General features: G+C 38.8%; 1 protein-coding gene across 3 annotated transcripts in view; it reads left to right on the top strand.

Moving 5' to 3' along the window:
- Window positions 1–22,012, top strand: part of LOC124168149 (cystathionine beta-synthase) — a 189,486-nt gene that overhangs the window by 2,365 nt on the left and 165,109 nt on the right. For all 3 annotated transcript variants that reach the window (XM_046546273.1, XM_046546274.1, XM_046546272.1), the window contains 2 exons: window positions 645–751; window positions 3,917–4,051. In XM_046546273.1, the coding sequence (XP_046402229.1) occupies window positions 645–751; window positions 3,917–4,051 (242 nt within the window). The remainder of the gene's footprint in view (window positions 1–644; window positions 752–3,916; window positions 4,052–22,012) is intronic.

Genomic DNA, 22,012 nt, shown 5'->3' with positions numbered 1-22,012 from the left:
TGACTGGGTGCCTCTTCATATTGCATTGATTCTTTAGTTTTTATTAACACTGTATTTCTTGCCATCCATGCTGATTTTGTGTATTCAACTGAAGAATGGATCTGCATAGAAATACTAAACATTTATTCCGAATTTTGTTTCTAAATTCATTACTAATTTTATTCATCTAAACAATTATTCGCAGTACAATCTTCTTTCCTTGGGGATTCATGTGAAATGGAGTTTAATTATTGGCTGCGTATGCTCAAAAGTATAGTGAATCATTTACTTTTAAGAGTATTATTTTTTCCATTGAGATAATAGCTTAATTGGTGTCTGCACACCTTTAACTTTTGTAAATTCATGTACTGATTCTTATCACCTGGAAGTCGAAAGTCATGATATCTGTTGAAATTAGGCTTGGATCAAGGCAGGTAAATCCTCTGAGACCAAGGTTTGTTACAGTCTGGCAATGTTGATGCATATAGCCATTACATACTAGGATAGGGCTAGGAAAATGAAGAAACATTGTGCATGCAAAATTGAGTTGTGTAAAGTGTATCAACTATATCTTGAAAAACCTGAATCTCAACTGGCAACATCCTTTTATATTTAACTCTTGGCATTCAATTCTTAATAATCTCCGTTCTATTTTGTATTTACAGCTCCAAGCCATCAGATGTAATGCCAAATATCTTGCATGCCATTGGGAATACACCCATGGTTCGTCTGAACAAGATACCGAAATCTGCTGGCGTGAAATGTGAAGTGTGTAAGTAGTACAGTGAGATGATCTCTACCACGTCTGGGATTGGAACACGGAATATCGGGGTGCAAAGACAACACCCTTAGCTACTACACCCACCTTATCTTGTTCAGTTCCATCCTTTAAATGCATAGTTTATGTTATTCCTGATTTTGAACTAATTTGAAACTACAAAAGTGGTTGTATTGATCTTGGGAGAATTTTGGGCTGGAGCTGTACTCGTCCAAAAATGTGTTTTGTGTATGGAATGTAGTAATAGGGAAGTGCACTAGTGTTTCAAATGCACCAAACACATTCTTTAAATTAGAGTTCAGAATAACATAATGTCGTAAAACCACAGTTTAAATCCTAATAGTGAATACTTGATTCGAGATGACCGTCCGAAATATGTAAAAATTCAAAGGCCGCTAAAACGGGTGTCCATGTTGAATATTGGCCGTGACGTCACAAGGCAGTAGCAGAAGGCAGCTTCTACGCCGTTTAGTTCTACCACTATTATTGCATAGAAAAATTACAGAATTTGAGGGTATCCGTTTTTTGCTGTCATAAAATATCTTCAGAATATATATGTGGCTGCTTCTCTTTTGAGTAAATGACTTCATCATCACGTAATATATTAATATTCATTAACGTGTCAACTTCAAGTTTGGAAAGAGTAGTACGAATGGCACATTGAATCTTTAATAAATAGGTAATGGTATTTATTTTTCGCAGGATATATTTTGGCACAATGCCGTTTATCATGCCAAAACTTTTTTTGTAAGAACCGAGTCAAACTAATAAACCTATTTAAGACGCTTGAGTGCAAGACTAATTCGTTGCGTATGTATTCACGCCGGCCGGGACGTTCGCCCTTCACAACTAGAAATATGGGATGTTAGCCTTATTTCCGTGCTGGCTGGTTGTTGCAATGGTTCGTTGTCCAGGATGGGTTCAAGAAAGATAATCTTGGTTGGGAGAAGGAAAATTCCAACGATTTATAAATGGTATACCAAACTTTGATGTATTTATGGTCACTGAATTTTTGAAAAAGGAGGACAGGTTCAACGCTCCATAGAAAGGCGAGACGTTAAGGCTAACAAGGGGAGACCTCGTACCTTGCTACATCTTTTTCAATTAGGGCCTTAGTTAGGCTGTAATTAATTAATTTTCATGCGTTACTTTTCACAAGTCATATATATAATTTAAATATCCTTCGTTACGTAATGGGTCGGATGGGGTAGTGGTAGCGTGAACGATTTCCCACCCTTAATCAAATGGGATCATGGTTCAAGACTATGTCATGGCATTATTTTTTGTTATCATCATTGTGATCATACGGCGTCAAGTTTATCATTAACTATAATTGCAGCAATCATTGACATAAGACAATTTTTTTATCATCATAATGGCGTTTAGGTATTTTAACAGTGTCATTACAAACGCAGAGCTACGATGACTACAAGGGTTGGTGTGCGCTAAAATGTTAATTTTTTCTTTGCTTATACTGACCAACTTCCACATTAAAAATGAAAACCACTCTTTCAAGAGCACATACCATTAAAGGCTCGCGGCAAGCAATAATATGCGTACAGACATAATTAATAAGAACACAAAGTGAATATAAAATGCCATATATCTCGAACACTTGTAATTCACATTACTCCAAAGGGAGTTTACTTACTCAGTACCAACCAGTTTACCTAGGTAGCAGGGCTAAAAGAACCATTCCGAAATATAATTTCAATTAACAAATAGGATGAAATAAAAGTTGATAACCCTGGACCGGGCGCGCTGGCGTATAAAATACGTCAATCTTTGAAAACCAAGGATTTCAACATTGTACGTACATTCTGGGCTAGATCGTGTATTCCTACAATGTACTTTGACTGCATATATTACGAGTTTTCAAAGTTCGAGGTATTGTAGCTAATTTTTTAGATCAGCAAGATGAACCCGTCACCAGTGGAGTACAAATTACGCCGCGTGACCTGCTGTGTACCTTTATATCTGTATCACCTATAAATGTACTAATTTCAACAAATAAAGATTAACTTTAACAAAAATCGTTTGTTATCATATATGCACATATCATGGGCAAAGTACGCATTTTGCCCGGTCGTGTAAAATAACAGTCGCGCCATAATTCTTTAACCAAACTACTTTCAGTTTATAAATTACGTAGGTCTACGCGGAAGATGCTATATTTTGACTTAAAACACTTTCTGATGTGACTAAGGTACCTACTAAGTAAATTATTATAATATAAATATCAATTTGATCTTACAATACCTTCAAATGAACTTCAAAACAGAATATCATCGATAGGTAAGAGTCAGGAGCAGCCTTGAACCATTTATTCCGTATAGCTTGTGCTTAAGGCACGGGAATGAATATCTTCTCCAGGCTTTTGTTTCGACGTCAAGATGAAATTTGGAACAAAAAATCATTTGTAATTCTATTTTGAATTCATGTTTTCGGTACTAGACGACATTTTTAGGAAGCAAACTCCACCGATACCCGGAAACTCTCGCCGCGCTAAAGAAGGCGACGGAATACAGCGATACTCCACTGGTGACTACTGCCTTGTGACGTCACATCTCAATCAAGATGGAGGCACTGTGTTTCAGCGCAACATGAAATTTTCCGACTTTCAAAACGTTTTAAAGTGTATACCCCAGATGCAGGAAATAAAAGTGACTATACTAATGTTTCTTTTTTAGGCTAAACTTTCAAATTCAGCAATAAAAAAAAATTAGTGCACTTCCCTATTATTATGGAATGTAGTGGTTGACTCAAGTGCATGGACTTTGTGAGTCAGATGAAACAGGGAAATGCTGCCGTCTTATCAGAAGTCAGTGATACATCCAAAAATGAAAAAAAATACAGGTCATTTCATTTTTCGTACTCTTTCGCAGTTGACAAATTTTAAAGTTAGTAAATAAGCCCATTGTGTTGCAGCAGTGGGTTCTTTTCTGTAATACATGCATATTTGTTTCATACTCATTGTACTTCATATCCCTCAGTTTACAGTAACTGGAGGAGATATTCCAACCATCAATCTTTGCATTTGTGTGGTATGCTTCCCCTTTTAAGATTTTTAAACGTATGAATGCTGTGCACGTTCACGAATGTACTGGATCTCTCAAGTGATGTCAAATCTGGATTTCATATTTTTCTCTTTCATTTCAGTGGCCAAGTGTGAATATTTTAACCCAGGTGGGAGTGTAAAGGATAGAATTGCATATCGAATGGTGATTGAAGCTGAAAAAGCTGGCATATTAAAGCCTGGTTATGTTTTGATTGAGCCAACATCTGGGAACACAGGTGAGACTATTATATATTATTGATGGTTATTAACACATTGACCACCACGCATAGTGTCATAGTGACGGGCAATGAAAGTTCCCACCATGCCATCCTGGTGACCAGCCTCAGAGTGACTGGATCCCAGTGGATTCACACCACACATGGCTGCTCAAGATTGATTTTGGCCAGGTAGTCCCTATGACCACTGTACCTCAAAACAAGAGTAAAATTCATTTTTAGATTCATTAGCTATGACATTTCTACATCATATGATATGCAAGTTGCATATCATCCAATGATATGCAACTGACAAAAAAACAGCATCACAGGAAATACATATGTACTAAAAGCTGAAACCCAATGGTGGTCATTGTGTTAAATAGTATGTTGGCATCTGAAGATTTTGGACTGGATCAAATATATAGTGTGACTATGCCCCTGCAGTTATATAAAATGGCATTGTTGCATGTGGTGGCTGAAACAGTGTATGTATGATTGAGTTAGAGTTAAATTTTCATTTCAGTTTTACTGTAGGGTATAGTTTTGTTTAAATTTGCAAAAATTATTTTGTTATCCCTTATGCTCCCAGGATTGTCAATGGGGTTAGTCAATTTATGGCTTATTATTCAACTTATAAATTTAAATTAAATTTTTATCTTGGGCTTTGCATGTGACTTGAACTTGGAATCCTTTAACAGGGTTTCCACTCAACCGTGAAAACCGTGAATAAGCCATGAATTTCGTCATAAAACCTTAGAAATCTCTCAAACTTGATTGTGGAACTACGATAGGCAGATTAAAAGAAAAATCGATGTTTCGATCATGTTTCAAGGCTGAGTCACGTGCAGATACTGTCCACGCATTTTTCTGCACACTTGTATACGAAGCACAATTATTAATTGGTCCGTGTGCCATGACAGCACATTGACCTTAAGCCTGTGATTGGAAGACATTAATAACCATGGAAAAAAATCAGGCACTTCTTCAATTCCCTGCTCTCTCCATTTTCCCACTCACGCCCTTAAGCCGGACCTGAATTTTGCTGACTATAGGTGACGTCATAATAGATAGCACTTTCGTTGCTGCATTTGCATTCAAGGCATCTGTTGCGTTTACTACATTTTTAGTTAACGTGCGGCCGTTGATTGTTGCGTGATCAATATTTCTGCTTAACCTTTTCCCTACCGTACACGTATTTATACCTGTGGACGTTTCCTGACCCGGGAAACCACGGGCGTATATGTACGTGTGAGATTTTCCTGGTCAAGAAAATGAAACCCGTACATATACGTTTTCTAGCTCTCCCCCTTTCAGGACGGTCGTGGGTTTAGGTCGCCTTTGTCTCGGGACCCAACGCTTCGGGGTTTAGGATTAACCCTCCGAATCCGGGAGCAGGTACCCGGACCCTTCGTCTTTTATAACCCCTCTCAGCGGTAAGGGACAGCGGTCGTACAATTGTTTATAGAGTCAATTTTCGAAATAAATATTTGTTCATTTCTCAAGAAATATAAACGAAGAATTGAATTGTTTGTCTTTTGAGCAGCGTTTACAATTTTTAAACGAAATTCTACGATAAATATTAACGGAGATAAAAAATAAGGAGAAGTGCAGCTCCCGCGATATCCTGGATGTCGAGGGCAGCGATATAGATGTCAATTCACCGGCAACCTCCGTTCCCAGATCATCGTCCTCGGAATCTAAGCACAGGTCTCCATCCTCACTACCACTGCGGGTCAAAATCTCCAATATCTGTTCATCCGTTTTCAATCTCTTCGCCATGATTCCAGCCGCAGCAAACAGAGATTAAAAAACACTGGCGGTACACTGCCAATTTCTCACGACGAATACAGTAAATTTATCACTCGCAGAATGAGAACCACAAACGTCTGAACCCAAGAACGACTGAGACAGAAGTGAAGGGAAACTTTATAATCAAAAAGAATTGTGGGTATGTGAACGAGAATGAACTTTACCCATTCTGAGAAATACGTTTCTATACTGATGGGTGGAATTCCAGAGAAGGTCTTCATGAGTTATTTCAGCCCGTGGTGGAGCGTATTTTCCAAACAAAATGAGAGATTTAAAAAATTCGGAGAAAAAACATAATTATACTGATGGATGCAATTCCAGAGAAGCTCCACAGGTGTTCTGAATGCCCGAGTGGAGCGTACTTTCCAAGGGATACCAAGGTTGCCCTGTGACAGACAAAGAGCTTTTCTTGCAAGGATTTTTTTTACCTCGAGTAATGCATTTCGGAGAAATAGCTAATGAGATTTTTGGAAGGGTTTGAATTCGATAAGAAAAATTTTAGGAGCATATATTTGGCATTGAAAGGATTGATGCATTGATTCCGTTAAAATTGACCGTAGAACTTCGTTTAAAATTTGACAATGCTCAGAAAAAAATGAGGTATTCAATTCAGAGTCTGCAATTCACGTGCAAGCAACAATTATCCATTTGAAAAATCCATATAAGCAATCCATAAGTTGACTGCGAACCAATGCCGCAGGTATGGTCGTAAACCCGGAAAGGAGGGAGCACATCAACCCTCGCTGCCCAAGATAATGCGGAGTCCCCGCTGCGAGGGGGCGAAAAAGGTTGGAGCTCGGAGGGTGTGATAATCCGCTAGACCCTTCTTAACGAATGCCCTCAAAAATGCTCCGTACCACGAGAAAGAAGAGTTTCTTGGGGCTCGGTACAGCAGTCATGCTAAGACGAAAACTCAGCGGTCTCGAAAGGGTTAAAATGCCTTATCTACAAACCTTGAACTTGATGACATTTATACCGTGAAAACCTGGAAAAAACCGTGAATTTTATAATGTAGTTAGAGTGGGAATCCTGTTTAATCAGCTCCCAAGAACTCCACTTACTAGGCTATGACACTTCCAAATGTTCTTATGAGTTGAAAAATTGTACATTTTAAACTGATATTCCAACAGGCACAATCCAGGAAATTATCAACCAATATGATCAATAATGATTTCATCATTAACATTTATTATGTATTGTCAATATTCTCAAACTTTCATGGATTCATGAATTTCATGGATTGTCAAAGTTTTTTCATGGTATTTGGCACATCAGAAGGGTAGATCTTGTGAAACACAGCTTGTGCTCATTCTTCATATCATTCTCAAATCAGGCGACTCAAAAAAAGTAGCTGGCTGTTAATTTCTTGATTGAAAAAAAATCTGTGTCACAGCTCCTAGCTAAATAACTTTTATACAACTTACAGTCATGCAAGTTGAACAAAGAAATAGTGGAGTGGGGATGCAACTTTTTAAATTACTGCGAGCCAAAAGTAGTTCTTCGCCTTCATAAAGCTGAAGCCCTTCAGTAATTCAGAAATACGATCTAATTTTCATCTTCATTTGCATTTTTTTTACACCTATCGTGCTCTGATTGGTTTCCTCCTCCTGTTTCCCTATAACATCGGCAGAAGTGACGCCCCTTCCAGGCTCCACATTTAGTTTAATTTTTTTAGGTGTATTGCCGTTTTGTCTTTCGTACCACATTTCCTATTACAGTTCCATTACGGAGTCACTCTCAAGTTACACAGTGGAGTCCCTTTCATCGATATTGATATTTTCTAATCCACTGGGGATTTTCTTCAACATGCTCTCAGGTGACAATGGGTGAATCCCGCGTGAGATTAGCGGTGCATGTGACTCAACCCCTCCATGCAATCTCTTTGATAGAGTGGGAAAACCATATTTACGGAGTATAACAAATCTTCTATCTGCTCTCTATTCCATTAAAATTTCACTCCAAGCCATTTTTAGTGGCTGAAAAAATGCCGCATCCAATGGCTGAAGCAGGTGAGTAGCATTGACACACACAAATCTGATTTTATTATTATTATCTTTTTATTTTCTTCGTACATCCTAATCTCATCCACCCTTAAAGGGCTACATGAATTATCACCAATCACCATTCTTTGGCCAATGAGGCTATTTACCCATGGTATTACAATGGTTAGAAACCAATCTAGGAAGGAAATTTCATCAAAGCATTCTGATGTTGACCTATTATATGTGCAGTAGACTCTCATTGTGATTAAAAACTTTTGGGCTATGTGGCCGCATCAATTCTTGGGTGGCCTCAACGTTTCCCGACCGATGCTGGTAGCTTTTTCAAGGGATTATATGGGATATATATATATAATCCCTTGAAAAAGCGACCAGCATTGGTTGGGAAACGTTGGGGCCACCCAAGAATTGACGTGGCGACATAGCCCAAAAGTTTTTAATCATAATGACAAGCACCCGCGAAAGTTTTAGCTAAGAATTACAGTAGACTCTCGTTATTATGAAGTTAATGGGACTGAAAAAGCGGAGGTTCGTAATAATGAAGTTCGCATGAACGTTTCTTTTAGTTATCTTTAGTTCATAAAGCTATGCCGTATGCTTTGAAGGGCCGTACGGAATATACTTGGAGCATAGTTTACATACTGCATATCATATGGATCAGTAGGGAAACTCCATCAACTTCTGACAACATCATGTGTCAATTTGTTGTAACTTATGAGTCAGTTCAAAATGCAAGGCATCGAGAAGTGTGGTTATCCTGCAGAATGCAACACTGCATTACAATTAAGGATTAGTTGGTTCTTACTGTCTGTAAAAAAAAGCAAGATACTCGAGTTTGAGGAGCTCTAGCGTCTAAATGAAGCAATCGATTTCAATGCAATAAAAAGCATACGAAAGAGAATTTAGTTCTACGTTATATCATGTACTTTAAAAATTCTTTGGTTTCGAAGTTAGCAGAGGTTTGCGTTGTTTACAACAACTCCGTAAATTTTTGTGGTATAAACAATTTGTTTTCGGCAAACTGCTAGTAATAGATGTGGCTTCTTTATATCAAAATTGCAAGTTATAGGAAGGAAAACTACGGGAATGCCAAGCGCTCAAAGTTGGGCACCTTGATTTTACGCGCAAAAAACGGGTACTTTTTCGAGAAAAAATTAAGTACAGGAAATACTATTGAGCCAAAGAATTTTTAAAGTACATGATATAACGTAGAACTAAATTCTCTTTCGTATGCTTTTTATTGCATTGAAATCGATTGCTTCATTTAGACACTAGAGCTCCTCAAACTCGAGTATCTTGCTTTTTTTTACAGACAGTAAATCTTTTTGATTCTCGGTACTGGTCGGGTTCTCCACCATCGGATCTCGGTTCTCGATACTCGGTTCCAAGGATTAACTCTTAGTATCTGAATTAATGGCAAATTTAAATGAGCAAACACAAGCAATGAATGAAAATAATCTCACTAAAGATCCAATTAAGCAGGAAAGGTCTGTGAAAAAAACGTAAGATTGTCTCCTTAATTTTATTTGCCAAGCAAAAAAGTTTAAAAAACAATGCATGATTGACCAATATGTCATAATAATTTCATCAGGCAGCCACTGATTCTTTCTCTAGGTTTTGATTTAAAAATTCAACATTTTTACCCCATCTGGGTATAATGTATCAGAAATTTGGCAGAAATATTGCCATGAATAGACGTTCCCTGAAAATAGTAGTGGTCGATGTTGATTTTGAAGGGCCGTACGGAATATACTTGGAGCATAGTTTACATACTGAATATCATATGGATCAGTAGGGAAACTCCATCAACTTCTGACAACATCATGTGTCAATTTGTTGTAACTTATGAGTCAGTTCAAAATATATTCTGTGATGTAGCCCAAGTTGTTACTGAAATTGAAAACTTATTTGCATGCTCCACTGTCACAGTTCTTATAACCTCAACAATAAACTGCTCAGCACGCCAGTATAGCGACTACATGAATAAACTGGGTGGCTGTGAGTTACCGTATGAGTGCGTGTAAGAGGCGCCCCCCTATTTTGAGCATCGGAGATAAACATTTTTCATCTTATCGCGCGGTGTTGCAGACTTATGCCTGGACTTTCGACAGTTATCAAAATTTCCACTTTCAATACTAATAATCCATGCAGCATTTATCAGCTAAATTTACACGATATGTATGGCGCTCGGAGATAAGTAGTTATTCACTTGTAGTCTTAACCTTATGACTTACTTAACGTTATGCTTACTAGGGACGGTCGGATTGGATATCTCAGATCCAAATATCCACAAATAATGCCCTTCACCTTAATATACTTTGTATCCAAATTCATCGAAGAAATTGAATCTGAATCCGAAATTTTCAATCAATGCTTTCGTGAATGCAATGTCCCATAAGACGGAGTAGATAGAGTTCCAATCCTCTCTTCGCATACGCCGTTGCTCTACGATGTTTGTCCTACTCACGATCAATTTTGTTTAACACGTTCACGCCGGCGTGACCCACCGGTGGGTCACATTAGTTTTCGCCATCGGGCGGCGTGACCCACCCGTGTGTCACACTCTCCATAGATCTGTAGGAGATATTTCAGCGCAACAATTCTGTTGTATTATATCCTGAATTGTCCTCCGCCAGATAGATCTTTTAGGGTTTCAATTACATTTCCTTTTTTTATGAATTTTCGCATTAATTAACTCGATGCTATTATTCGAAAAATTTACTTTCACTCAGTATTGATGAATTTATTCGTCTTTTTTGGGTAAGTAATAAAAAGAGGAAAATTACATTGATTACACTTTATATATATCCCATTTTTAATAGTATAAAAATAAATACATTAATTATGAATTTTCTTGAAACATTCCAAGCACAATGCAGGTTGATTCTTACAATCTGGGCAATAAGTTACAACTTTTTTGGTTTTCTTCATCGCTGCTTCTCTTCCATCTTTTTTACTAATTGAATTATAGCACTCTTTGCATTTTTTTTGGAATTACTCTGGTCGCACCTTCGTACTTTTTAAGAAAATGTTATTTTTTTTAGAGGCCGGTGGTGTTGCAGCTATCGTTGGTTGGGCAAGTAATGCGGTAATAATGTTCTCACGAAATTGTAAAATGCTCAGCTTTTTCTGGTTATAGGCCGGTGGTGTTGCAGCTATCTAATTTTTTATGAATGCACCACGCATTTACTAACATGGTGCCGCAAATTAGCTCAATTATAATTTTCCTATACCACTTTATGGTCTTCCTCAAAGATGTATAGTATGAAGACATTTGATCAGATATATCAACACCTTTCTTTGCAGCATTGTAGCTTATGACGGTACCTGGTTTTCTAACAGACTCGCTGACGTCGACTTAAGTACATTTATGAGTTTTGCACGTTGTCAACATGAGTACAGGCCTTTTGTCTGTCCACTTCACAAATTTGATTCTATCTGAATTTTGTAGACCTAATATCTCACCCTTTTTTTGTTTGATTTTTGCGGCCTGGGGCAAATGTTTTCTGTTAGAGCGTACTGTTCCACACAGGTATGTATTTTTCTCTAATAGCTCTTTAGCTAGAGGAACACTTGTGTAGAAACTGCCCGTATATAATATGCGACCTTCATACGGGAGTCCATTCATGAGCTTCATTACAATGTCATGCGCATGTCCCTTTTCAGATGAATATTCTCTTTTACCTGAGTATACACTCATATTATAAGTGTAGCCTTCAGGAAGGCAAAGCTTATACACTTTGATGCCGTATTTATGTCGTTTACCCGGTATATATTGGCGAAATAAAAGACGCCCACGCCAGGGAACCATGCTTTCATCAATCACTACTTCTTTTCCAGGTTTCACATGTTTTTGGAAATTCTCATTTATTTTATGAAGAATTGAGCTAATCTTATGTAAACGATCTTCACATCGCGCTTGATTGTTATCGCAAAAGTGCCAAAATCTTAGAATAGCTAGGAAGCGATCCCTAGGCATAATACTTTTTATTAGTGTGTTCATGTACATTGGATCATTCGACCAATAAAGACGAATTTCTGGAATATGAACAACACCCATAATTAGTAAAATACCTATAAATTTATTCATTTCTCTGAGGGTAACCGGTACCCAAATTTGCTGATGTTTTCGGGAAGTACCTACTTCATTTTTAGCATGCGAGTTTGTAAATTCATTAGCATATCTGTTAGTTTCTCTTACGATATACTCCAGCATATCATCTGTAAGAAACAACTTATACAGATCAAGAGGACTTGCACAGTTATTTGCCGACAATGACAGCTCTAAATCTTTGCAGTGTAATTCTAGTGCGGACGTACGAGTAGTTACTGGACCCCACTCAGTGTTAGGAACTTCTTGAGTTTCATCACTAGATGAATATGATGTCTCTGAACTGAAATTACTCAATTCCGATTCAGAAGAATATAGTATTCTTTTACGGGCCCCCTGCCTACGCGAACAACTTGGTTGGCTCAGATCGTCTTCTGAATCGTCATCAATAAGCTTGCTAATGCAAGCTGGATCCAACCCCCTCTTCATAATCACAGTCAGAAGTGAAAAAAGTCAGACAATTTAGACTAAAATTTACTCCGGTCTACTCTAATCTCCACTCCGGTCCTTCCCTCTTCAAGTGTTATTACAACGGTATATCTCTGTAATCCTCATAAGCCTGTTCAATGAAAAATAATGGTTGTATATTTCCGTAAACCGGAGAGTTTCAGCTCAGATATGCAATGTCGTGAATTACTATACAATTACTATCTTACCTTTAGGGTTGAATTATCCTACAACTGAGATGTCATTCCAGTCAGTTATTATCTGGTCCCACATTCTTCTAGCATTCTCATGATTGAATTTCTTAGTAATCCTGAGAAACCTGTTCATTATAAAATAATGGTAGTATATTTCGGTAAACTGAAAAGTTTCAACTCAGATATAAAATATCGCAAATTCCATAACAAGTACTATCTTACCTTTTGGGTTGAATTATCCTACAAGTATAACCTGATGCTGACACAGTCTGCCAAAAGACTCCCTGTGTGGAATATGTCTACAGTTCCAATGAAAAGAGAACCAGCGGAGAGGACTGAACAGAAAAAAGTAATTGATACTGGATTTTGACACTTTCTAGTTACTTTGCTATCGCGATGCAATAAAAAGTCTCAGAACTGTGATTTGCCGTTTTATCTTCACGACAATATAACAGTACCTCAGGACGATTAATTTGTATTCCTTCCGATTTGATGGGTGGACTGAAATAGCATTTGACGATGAAGCCTTGTGGATACAAAGTATACGTCTGAAAGCTAAGAAGCATAAAAATTATCATGGCTTGATAGTCTCAGTAGGGATTTGAGTTTTCGAGCCCTCTCAAAATAGCATTGATTGAAAAAACATGACAATGCTCGACGTACCCACGGCTGGGTCACACCGTCTGGTGGTGGAAACTAATGTGACCCACTGGTGGGTCACGCCGCCCGATGGCAAAAACTAATGCTCCAAATTTCGATCTAAGAGCTTTGTGTATTCACAGTTGACATGTAATAAATAACGTATTATAAGTATATAAATAAACATAAATACTAAATAACTAGGTATATGAAAACAGTAAATTAGAAAAAGGAATATTATAAATATAATGGAAAATAAAACTTTTCTTTATTAATCCGCCGCCCGATACGCTCTATTACTGGTACCTAGCCGCCCCAAGGGCCTGCATCAGAAAAGGTGAGCCGGGGTGAACGTGTTAAAAGCTCTCGTAGGAGTATTGCAATAGAATTTCAGCCGTGAAAAATTTTAAGGCAAAACAAGACAGGCACATTGCATGAACCTTCCCAAGAGATTGAACAACAATCGGGGGAATCTCAGTACGGTAGGATAATAACCACATCATAGATTTCATGCAACCACACTTGGCCCTCCATTAGCCAATACCTCTACCGTTTCATTTTTCCTTTCCAAGACCCCACAGACCATAAATCACTTGCCTCAAAGGAAAATATAAAGTTACACGGGAACAATGAAAACTTGTTTCATCCCTACCCCATCTCACCAACTGACCTTTTTCGATCTCCCAGCTTCAATTCTCCTAGTTTCTGGAGGCCAAATGCTAGGTGAGTCACCTACTGAGCCCGAAGATATCTTGATAGCTTTCAATAATTGTATGACACGCACGAGGTTCAAAAAAGAATGAGACCTAACGTGACGTCTATCTGACAGAATTTAAGTTTTTTAAGCTCTGGTTGATTGACGCAAAGATTTATAGTCACAAAAAGGCTACTAATATTCAGAATAGTCCAAACAGCGCAATTTCGGAAGAAACAAGCGTAGCATGAGTGCATTCAAACTAGACAAGACTGACTGGAAACTTCGTATAACTCAAACTGCTTATATCACATTGCTGTGCCTTCGCACCTTCGCTTTGAAGGCAACGATGTCACATGCAAGATCGGACGTGTTCTTCCTTTTCTACTATGCCCTCAGCCTCGTTGCGTGGAAGATGGAGGGAGTGCGCTCCTTCCCCTCTACTTCTCCTTCAGTGCTCTTCACTCATAAGCATTTCCGATTTCTCCTATCCACCATTTAGTCCAACAATCTGCACACTCGTTTGAATTTTTTAAACAGCAGGTTTTGATGCCAATATAATTTTCAATTGCTATAACCCTTCTATTAGCATCTGAAGATGATTTTTGAAAAATCAGGCCCTAAGTGTAATGGGAGTTACTCGGCAAGACAGATGTTGACTATTGACCAGGTATTGTCCTTCAAAACTGCTCTTTTCTCTATGTTTGATAAGTGATTACACTATGCAGTATGAATGCCACGGTTAGCCCACTCATAGCAGTAAATTTAGCGTGCTCTCCAGACCGAAATACCCCGCACTATCTTTTCCATGTTCACATCTGAGGTACCGACGTGACGGCACGAAGCTTACGAGTAAGAAACACAAACAGGAGCATTGTAAAAATACGTCGCTAAGGGAGAAACTCCCCTGGTGAAGCCGTAGAGGTAATCAAGATATTCACAAGCGACGGCCTCCTTGAAGACATCCCAATGATGGTGGAATTATGCCTGAGAAACTCCTACTTCACATGGAATGGAAAATAACTATTAAACAGATATTATTGCACATATAGAAGCTTCAACCAAATTCTTTGACAAGGCAACTAAAGACTATATCCGGAAGAGTTGTGAAAAACAGTTGAAGAATAACATTTCCAAAGCCAAAAGTTCACAGTGTCATAATTTTTCCAATCGGCATTTCAATTTAATTAAAACATTAAAATCAAAAGAATGCTTCTATACAAAAGCTGATAAAGGCAGCCTTGTTGTCATACTTGACAAAGTTACTTACTACGATAAAGTCACTACTTTATTATCGACAGGGCCATATTCCGAGATAACCAAAAACCCTATTAGGCAATTAATTTCTCAATTTAAATCAGTACTCAAAGATTGCCCTGCTTTAATAGACAAAAACACTTCTTTCAAACTGAATGTTTCCAATCCTACCCTCCCTAGGTTATATTGCCTACCCAAAGTCCACAAGGACAATTGCCCAATGAGACCCATTGTATCAGGGATCGACTCCCCAACCTATTTGTTGTCTAAATGGTTAGTTGCCCAGTTTGCACAATTCAACTTCCAGAGTCCGCATTCCATTAAGAACAACGTAGACTTAGTTAACAAAACTAAAAACTTTATCTTTTCTGAAGGCGAGATCATGGTTTCTTTTGATGTAACGAATTTATTTCCAAGTGTACCTATTGACACAGCCATTCATTCACTTAGAACTTGGCTTCAATCCCTATCTTTAGATCAGAAAACCAGACGAGTATATACGCCTCACGAATTTAGTAATGAACCAAAATTATTTTACCTTTAAAGGGAAATACTACAAACAAAATTTCGGTACTACTATGGGTAATTCACTCTCGCCATTTCTTGCCAACATCTTCATGACGCATTTCGAAACAACCTTCAAGAAGAAATTCTCCTACTTCCCTTCCATTTATTTACGATATGTGGATGACATTTTTGCCGTATTTGACACAAAGAAATGCTCACTGAATACTTTCCTGGACAACCTAAACAGCCTCTTCCCTTCCATAAAGTTCACCGTAGAAACTGAGATCGATAACTCAATTCCCTTCCTCGATCTCTTCCTAACACGATCCGAAAACAAAATCGTTTTTGACATATACAGAAAACCCACCAGCACAACAAATTATATACACAACTACTCATTTGTTCATCCAAGCCATAAATTTGCTGCCTTCCATTCCCTCATTAATAGACTTTTAAACATACCTCTTAGTAAACCAGCATTCAATAAAGAATTACTCTTCATTAAAAATATTGCCAAACAGAACGGATTCTCTACTTCTTTAATCGACCACATCTTGAAAAAACATGAATTCAAACACTTAATCAACAACTCAACCACACACAAAAAAGACCTATCAAAAAGATTCATCAAACTCCCGTTTTACCCCACCATAACAAAAGGTCTTGACAAAGTCTTCAACTCAGTTAACACTACAATCACGTACACCAACGATTACAAACTAAAACAACTTTTAGGCACCAGTAAAGATAAAATACCTCTTCAAGAAAAATCCGGCATATATCAGATTAATTGTAATTCCTGCCAAGCTTCCTACATAGGTCAAACAAGACGCAACATTCTCACCAGATACAAAGAACACCTCTCATATTACAAAAACAATAAACCTGAGAAATCCAGCATTGCACAACACCTTACTGACACAGACCACGAAATTACCCTAGACAACCTAACTCTATTGAAACAAACATCAAAACACTTCCTCGACGCATACGAGAGCATTTACATTTCTAAAAACAAAGGGAAACTCCTTAATAGTGATGAAGGTCCCATCCCATATTCTTCTCTATTTTCTCTTTTGCACTGAGAACGTTACGCCCACAGTTATTTTCCATTCCGTAACGGTCATCCTTACGTCACGTTCCCCCACCCTCCGTCCAAGTTAAACCGTCCCTTTCCCCCTTTCCCCCCCCCTTCTTTACCTCCGTCCGTTAACTCTTCCCCTCCTATTCCGCCCCCCCCTATACCTTACGTCCAACCACAATTTCCCCCTCTCCTCTACCACCCTCTACACCACAACCATTCCCCTCCCCTTCACTCTCCTCTACATATATTTCAGCGGTGTCTATTGTTTTTTCGTCACTCAACCTTGTTGAAGTGAAGCTTTGTCCTCAGTTGCGTTGAGAAGGGAATCTTGGATTCCGAAACCGGTACGCTTTTCCCGTCCAGGTGGCAGTTCCATCGCTCAGTTTTGAGCATATTCTCCCGGAGTTTATACCCACGGAGTAAGTGTTGCTTGTGTGATTGTGTGTGTGTGTGTGTGTTTCTTAACTTGAGCAACCTTAGCGAGGCCCCCCAAAACCCTCGCGAAGGTTCCTTCATAGTTAAGCGAGTGATTGGTTTCAACGTGAGCAGCCTTAGCGAGGTCCCACAACCCTCGCGAAGGTTTCTACACTGTTGATCGTGTGTTAGTGAAGGGTTTCCGGTTGAGAGGCTGGGGTTGGTCACTGCTGCGAATTTTCCCGTTCCAGCATACCACACAGTGTTTTGTTTATACCTGTGACGAGGTCCCTTGTTACGGCCATTGGAGTGTTTCTTTCCCCATTTGAAGTTATCCAATAATGCAGTCTAATGAGCCGCGGTGAGTCGCCGGAATTACTGCTCGACATTGACGCGTATCGGGCGTGTGAGCTTGTATTTCCGCTCCTCCGCGGCCGCGCTAAATTTCTTTCCGCGCATTTTTAATTCATAATATCTAATTCTTCAGGTAAGAAAGAGGCAGTGATAAATTTAACGGCAAATTCTGGCGGATAAATCACCACAGTGCGCGATATTACGCGGATGCGCGAGACTAAACGAGCCTATTGACCTTGGAATCGTAATGAGATAGAGCAAATGAACGTCGGCAGCGTTAAACAATGAAGGCTTATGTTTTAATAGATTACGACTCATTACATATGATTTTTTCGCTAATCCACCTAAAATCGCAAATAACGCGAAATTTCGTTTTAAATAACCGATTTCGTGTTATTTCGCGATATCGCGTCTCGCGAAATTCAAGGACCTCTAACAATACAGTAAAACTTCAATTTTACGCACTTTGATTTTATATCAAGTCTCGTTTTTACGTAGCGACACTCAAGTCCGGCTGGAAAGCATAGGGAATAGCAATGGTGAAACTTCAATTTTACATCTTTTCTTGATTTTATGCAGTTTTTCGATTTTACGCAGCATGACCCCAGCCCCAAAGAAGCCGCTAATCTTGATTTTACGCAGTTGTCTTTCGACTTGTTTTGGAAATCCCGACTGGAGAAATATGAAGTTAGGTTATTTATTTGTCTCAATGAGTTGCAAAAATGAATACAGGAACGGTTGAAATGACATCGCGCTGTTGAGTGAGAAACTAAAAACATTGCGAATCTAATTATTGCTTCCCCCTGCGCCCTCTCAGTAATATTTCAGGCTCCTTTACGAACGTGAATATCGCTCTTAGTTCAAATTTGCCGTTGAAGGATATCGAAACCTAAAACATACGGCAATTGCCGTGTATGCGTTACTACTTTTGATTACGACAGATGATCAACGGAGATATTAACATTTTCACCTTTCGTTTATTGTTCGACTTATTGATCGGTGCTGTATATAGCATATTTATTGTAATTACAGTAGATGGTCGTTAATCCGGAATTATGAAAAATGGAATATTTATCCCTAATGGAAGGTTTTTTAGAATTTTGCCAACGCTATGTTTTTCGTAACCCCAGCAAAATATAACGGCGAAATGAGCCGTTGAAAATCCTCCCATGCCAAAATGTTGGCTTCCAAGGTGATCCATAAAAGATAGTCGTACGTCTAGTATGGACATAAGTCGATGGTGATTCAACACGTTGGTAAAAGCAGCATGTGTTGTCTCATTCCGCAGGCTAACCCCACATCTGCGGGACGAAAGGAGGCAAGGGAAAGTTGCTTGTGCGGCGCACTTATCAGAACTGACTCAACTTGCATCTCATTGTCTGTGGGTTTGAATGAAACATGGTTGGAACTTTCATAGCTATTAGCTTAACTTCGCTAGGTGGCAAGCGTTTATTTTTAACGGAACGGGAGTTAATGCCCTCAGAGAATAACTCGCGTTGTCAATCGTCATGTAATCATTGAAGTCAAATTCAAGACGTGAGTGATTAGGCAGTCCCTTAAAACTCTGGGCTTAGCACCATTAAATAGGAATACAAAAAGTGTCCGGTGTTGTTATCAGATGTGGGGAAGCAAAATATTACGTGAAGATGAGTCACACGGCTTGTAAGTCGGAGGTCCCCGAATGGAATTCACGGAAGAATGCCGACAGAGAAGCTATGCCCGGTAGATTCAATCTATTAATGCTAAAATTTCATGGGAAAATGCTTTTTTAATGCATAATAATTATTAAGAGGGAAAATTGTTCCGTACTATTAATTATTTTTTTATTCATCACTGGCGGCATGACGGCAGTTGCGCAGTTATTTAAATAGCTCACTTAATAAAAGTGATCTAAACACTGGAAAAATCTAAATTTCCGAATATCCTGGGTCCTGTGTGCTCCGTATTATCTATGGTATGCTATTTGGAAGGAGGTAACCGACAGCTGGGGTTATTAGCACCGTGAAGTAAGGGCTGGGGGGATAGGAACCCTATGATGGCATTAGCCAGGTTGTAATGATAGGCTCCAAAGGGACCAGGACTTAACATCCATCCGCTGAACAGAGTGGTGCACTGGTAGTGCCCTCCACCTTACACTCAAGTAGGGATAGGGCCATCTCTGATAAGTTTCTGCCACTGCCAGGACTTGAACCCAGGCCCACAGGGTGTAAAGCCTTTGTGATGTTTTAGCAAAATTTTACTCCCTGTTAATGGGGTTAACTTGGATGACTATCCTTTTATACCTCATTTCTTCAATCTCCAATCTTTGTTTGTCTGCAGGTGGTTAAACGAATTCCAGAAAACTGCTTTTAACGAGAATATTTTTGAAAATTAGCTTCTCTGCGATCATTTAGTGTCACCATTCCAAAATTTCTCCTGGGTAACAGAAGTAATCTTAGTGCCAGAAATGCTAGCAATTCAACCATGTTTTTCAACATTGTTGAATTCCATGTTCATGGGAAACATTGTTCAGGAATGCAACGTTGTTTCTTTAAGGTAACACGTCATCTGTGGTGTTGCTTGTGAGTAATTAAGATTATTAGGCTTCATTTTTTTGCCTCCAAATGAGTAATTGAATCCGGAAAACATATATCTGACGCGATTAAAGAGGATTTCATGCTCTTTTACCATAAAACCTCACATATGAGACTTTTTCTGGTTCCAGATCTGGCTTAAATCAGAACTATACAAAAGTGTATGACCCTTCTTAAAAGCCTTCTAAAAATAAGGAGCAAGTGTTATCCTGAAAACTATACTCCTCCTCAATACCAGCCCTTGATTTTTACATACTTTGAATTTACTTAGTGACCATATTTCGGTCCCTCCAAATGCATAAAATCAAAGTTTTACTGTATTGACTTTGACAACGCCTCTCTTTTGAACAAAGAAAGCCGCTACTACCCGAGAATAATCAGGGAGGCAATTGAAATCGCCAAAACAACAAAGAACTTCAACCGTGAAGACGGCTTCAATCTCGCCAGCGCATGGAAAAGGGCCTTCAAAGATCCTGACCAATCAGGGCACACCTCCACAAAAAAGGCGGCAAACGGGGTGTATATAAGATGAACAACTTTCTCCATCGACACTTCAGTAGACCTGAGGAAGCCAACTGGAACGTTGGTGAAATATTGTCCTACAAAATGGATAAACACGGAAGAATACCCGGAAAAATCATTAAATATCATCATAATCTCCGTGGAAGCCTACTTGGATGCGTTGCATATGTTTATCAATTTACAAACTAGCGCTAGGAACGTATCTTGCTCGCATGTCAAATAACTATGTGTACATGATTCAATTGTAAGAACACTTTCAGACGACACGATTTTCTGCTGGCCTCCATTCACGGAAAGGCACACGGCATTGCAATGAATCGTTTGGGTGGTGTTGTCTGTAACCCACCTGAATTTCACGTGAATGGCTGCTGACGAAATGGCGTTTCGTCTGAAAGCAGACTCAATGTAGCATTGTCAGTATTTCATGCCATAGATGGCGCATCACTCGGCCAAATGGGCGTTGTGCTGTCAATGGCATGACTCGCCTTGTTTGAAGACGTCCTTAGAGACTGATGGTATGATGAAAGAACTGCACCATGCCGTGGACAGAGGCAGGCCAAATGTCAGCTCTTTTGGAAATGGCCTAAGCAGTTGCAGCTATGGAAATGTTGCAATGTTGGCAAGAGTGACAAACTGACGAACTCTTAACCCTTTCGCGCCGGGCTCCTTTACAGGAAGTTGCTTTTGGCTGCATGAAGGCTTTGAGCATTTCACTTCGCCCAGTACGGTGTTGTTTCTCGGCGAGGAATTGTCCAGGTAGCTGCTTCCTCCACTTAATGACCTTTCCTAGTGGGGTGCCGGACCCTTTCCTTGGCAACTGGGCAAATATAATCCTCGACCCTTTTCCCGAAGGCAGCCCATCACGGCGTACTTTTGCGGCCAGTTTATTGTTACAAGTGCAGTTTTAATTTTTATAATTGTTACTATTGCAGCAAATGTCAGTTCATCACCTTATACCTTTCATTTTGCAATGCCTATAGAACTTTTAAACGAAGTTTTACGGTTATTTTTAGGGTTTTCAGCTAAAGGGCATTATATCATAGACCAACAAATACTTTAAAGGGAATGAAATCTTTCATGTTCCTAGCATGCTTCTAGGATTTATTATGTTAACATATTTTAGATCCATGATGCCCAAATGCACACTCTCCTCATTTGCGTCTCCTCTCCACGAGCATTCTGAAAACATTAGAATTAAACATTTTAATTTTTTTTCAATAATATTATTCCGAAAAATTCTCGTAGAACTACTTGAATCTTAAAAATTTGTTGTTTGAAGTGGCTTAATTATATTTATGAAGCAAGTTCACGTAGATAAATATAAATTCATATTACACACGAAATAAGAAAAAATTCCACTCTGTTTCTAGAATA

Source organism: Ischnura elegans, chromosome 11 (genome assembly GCF_921293095.1).
Source record: "Ischnura elegans chromosome 11, ioIscEleg1.1, whole genome shotgun sequence".
NCBI lineage: Eukaryota > Metazoa > Arthropoda > Insecta > Odonata > Coenagrionidae > Ischnura > Ischnura elegans.
This window is presented reverse-complemented; position numbering and strand designations above follow the sequence as displayed.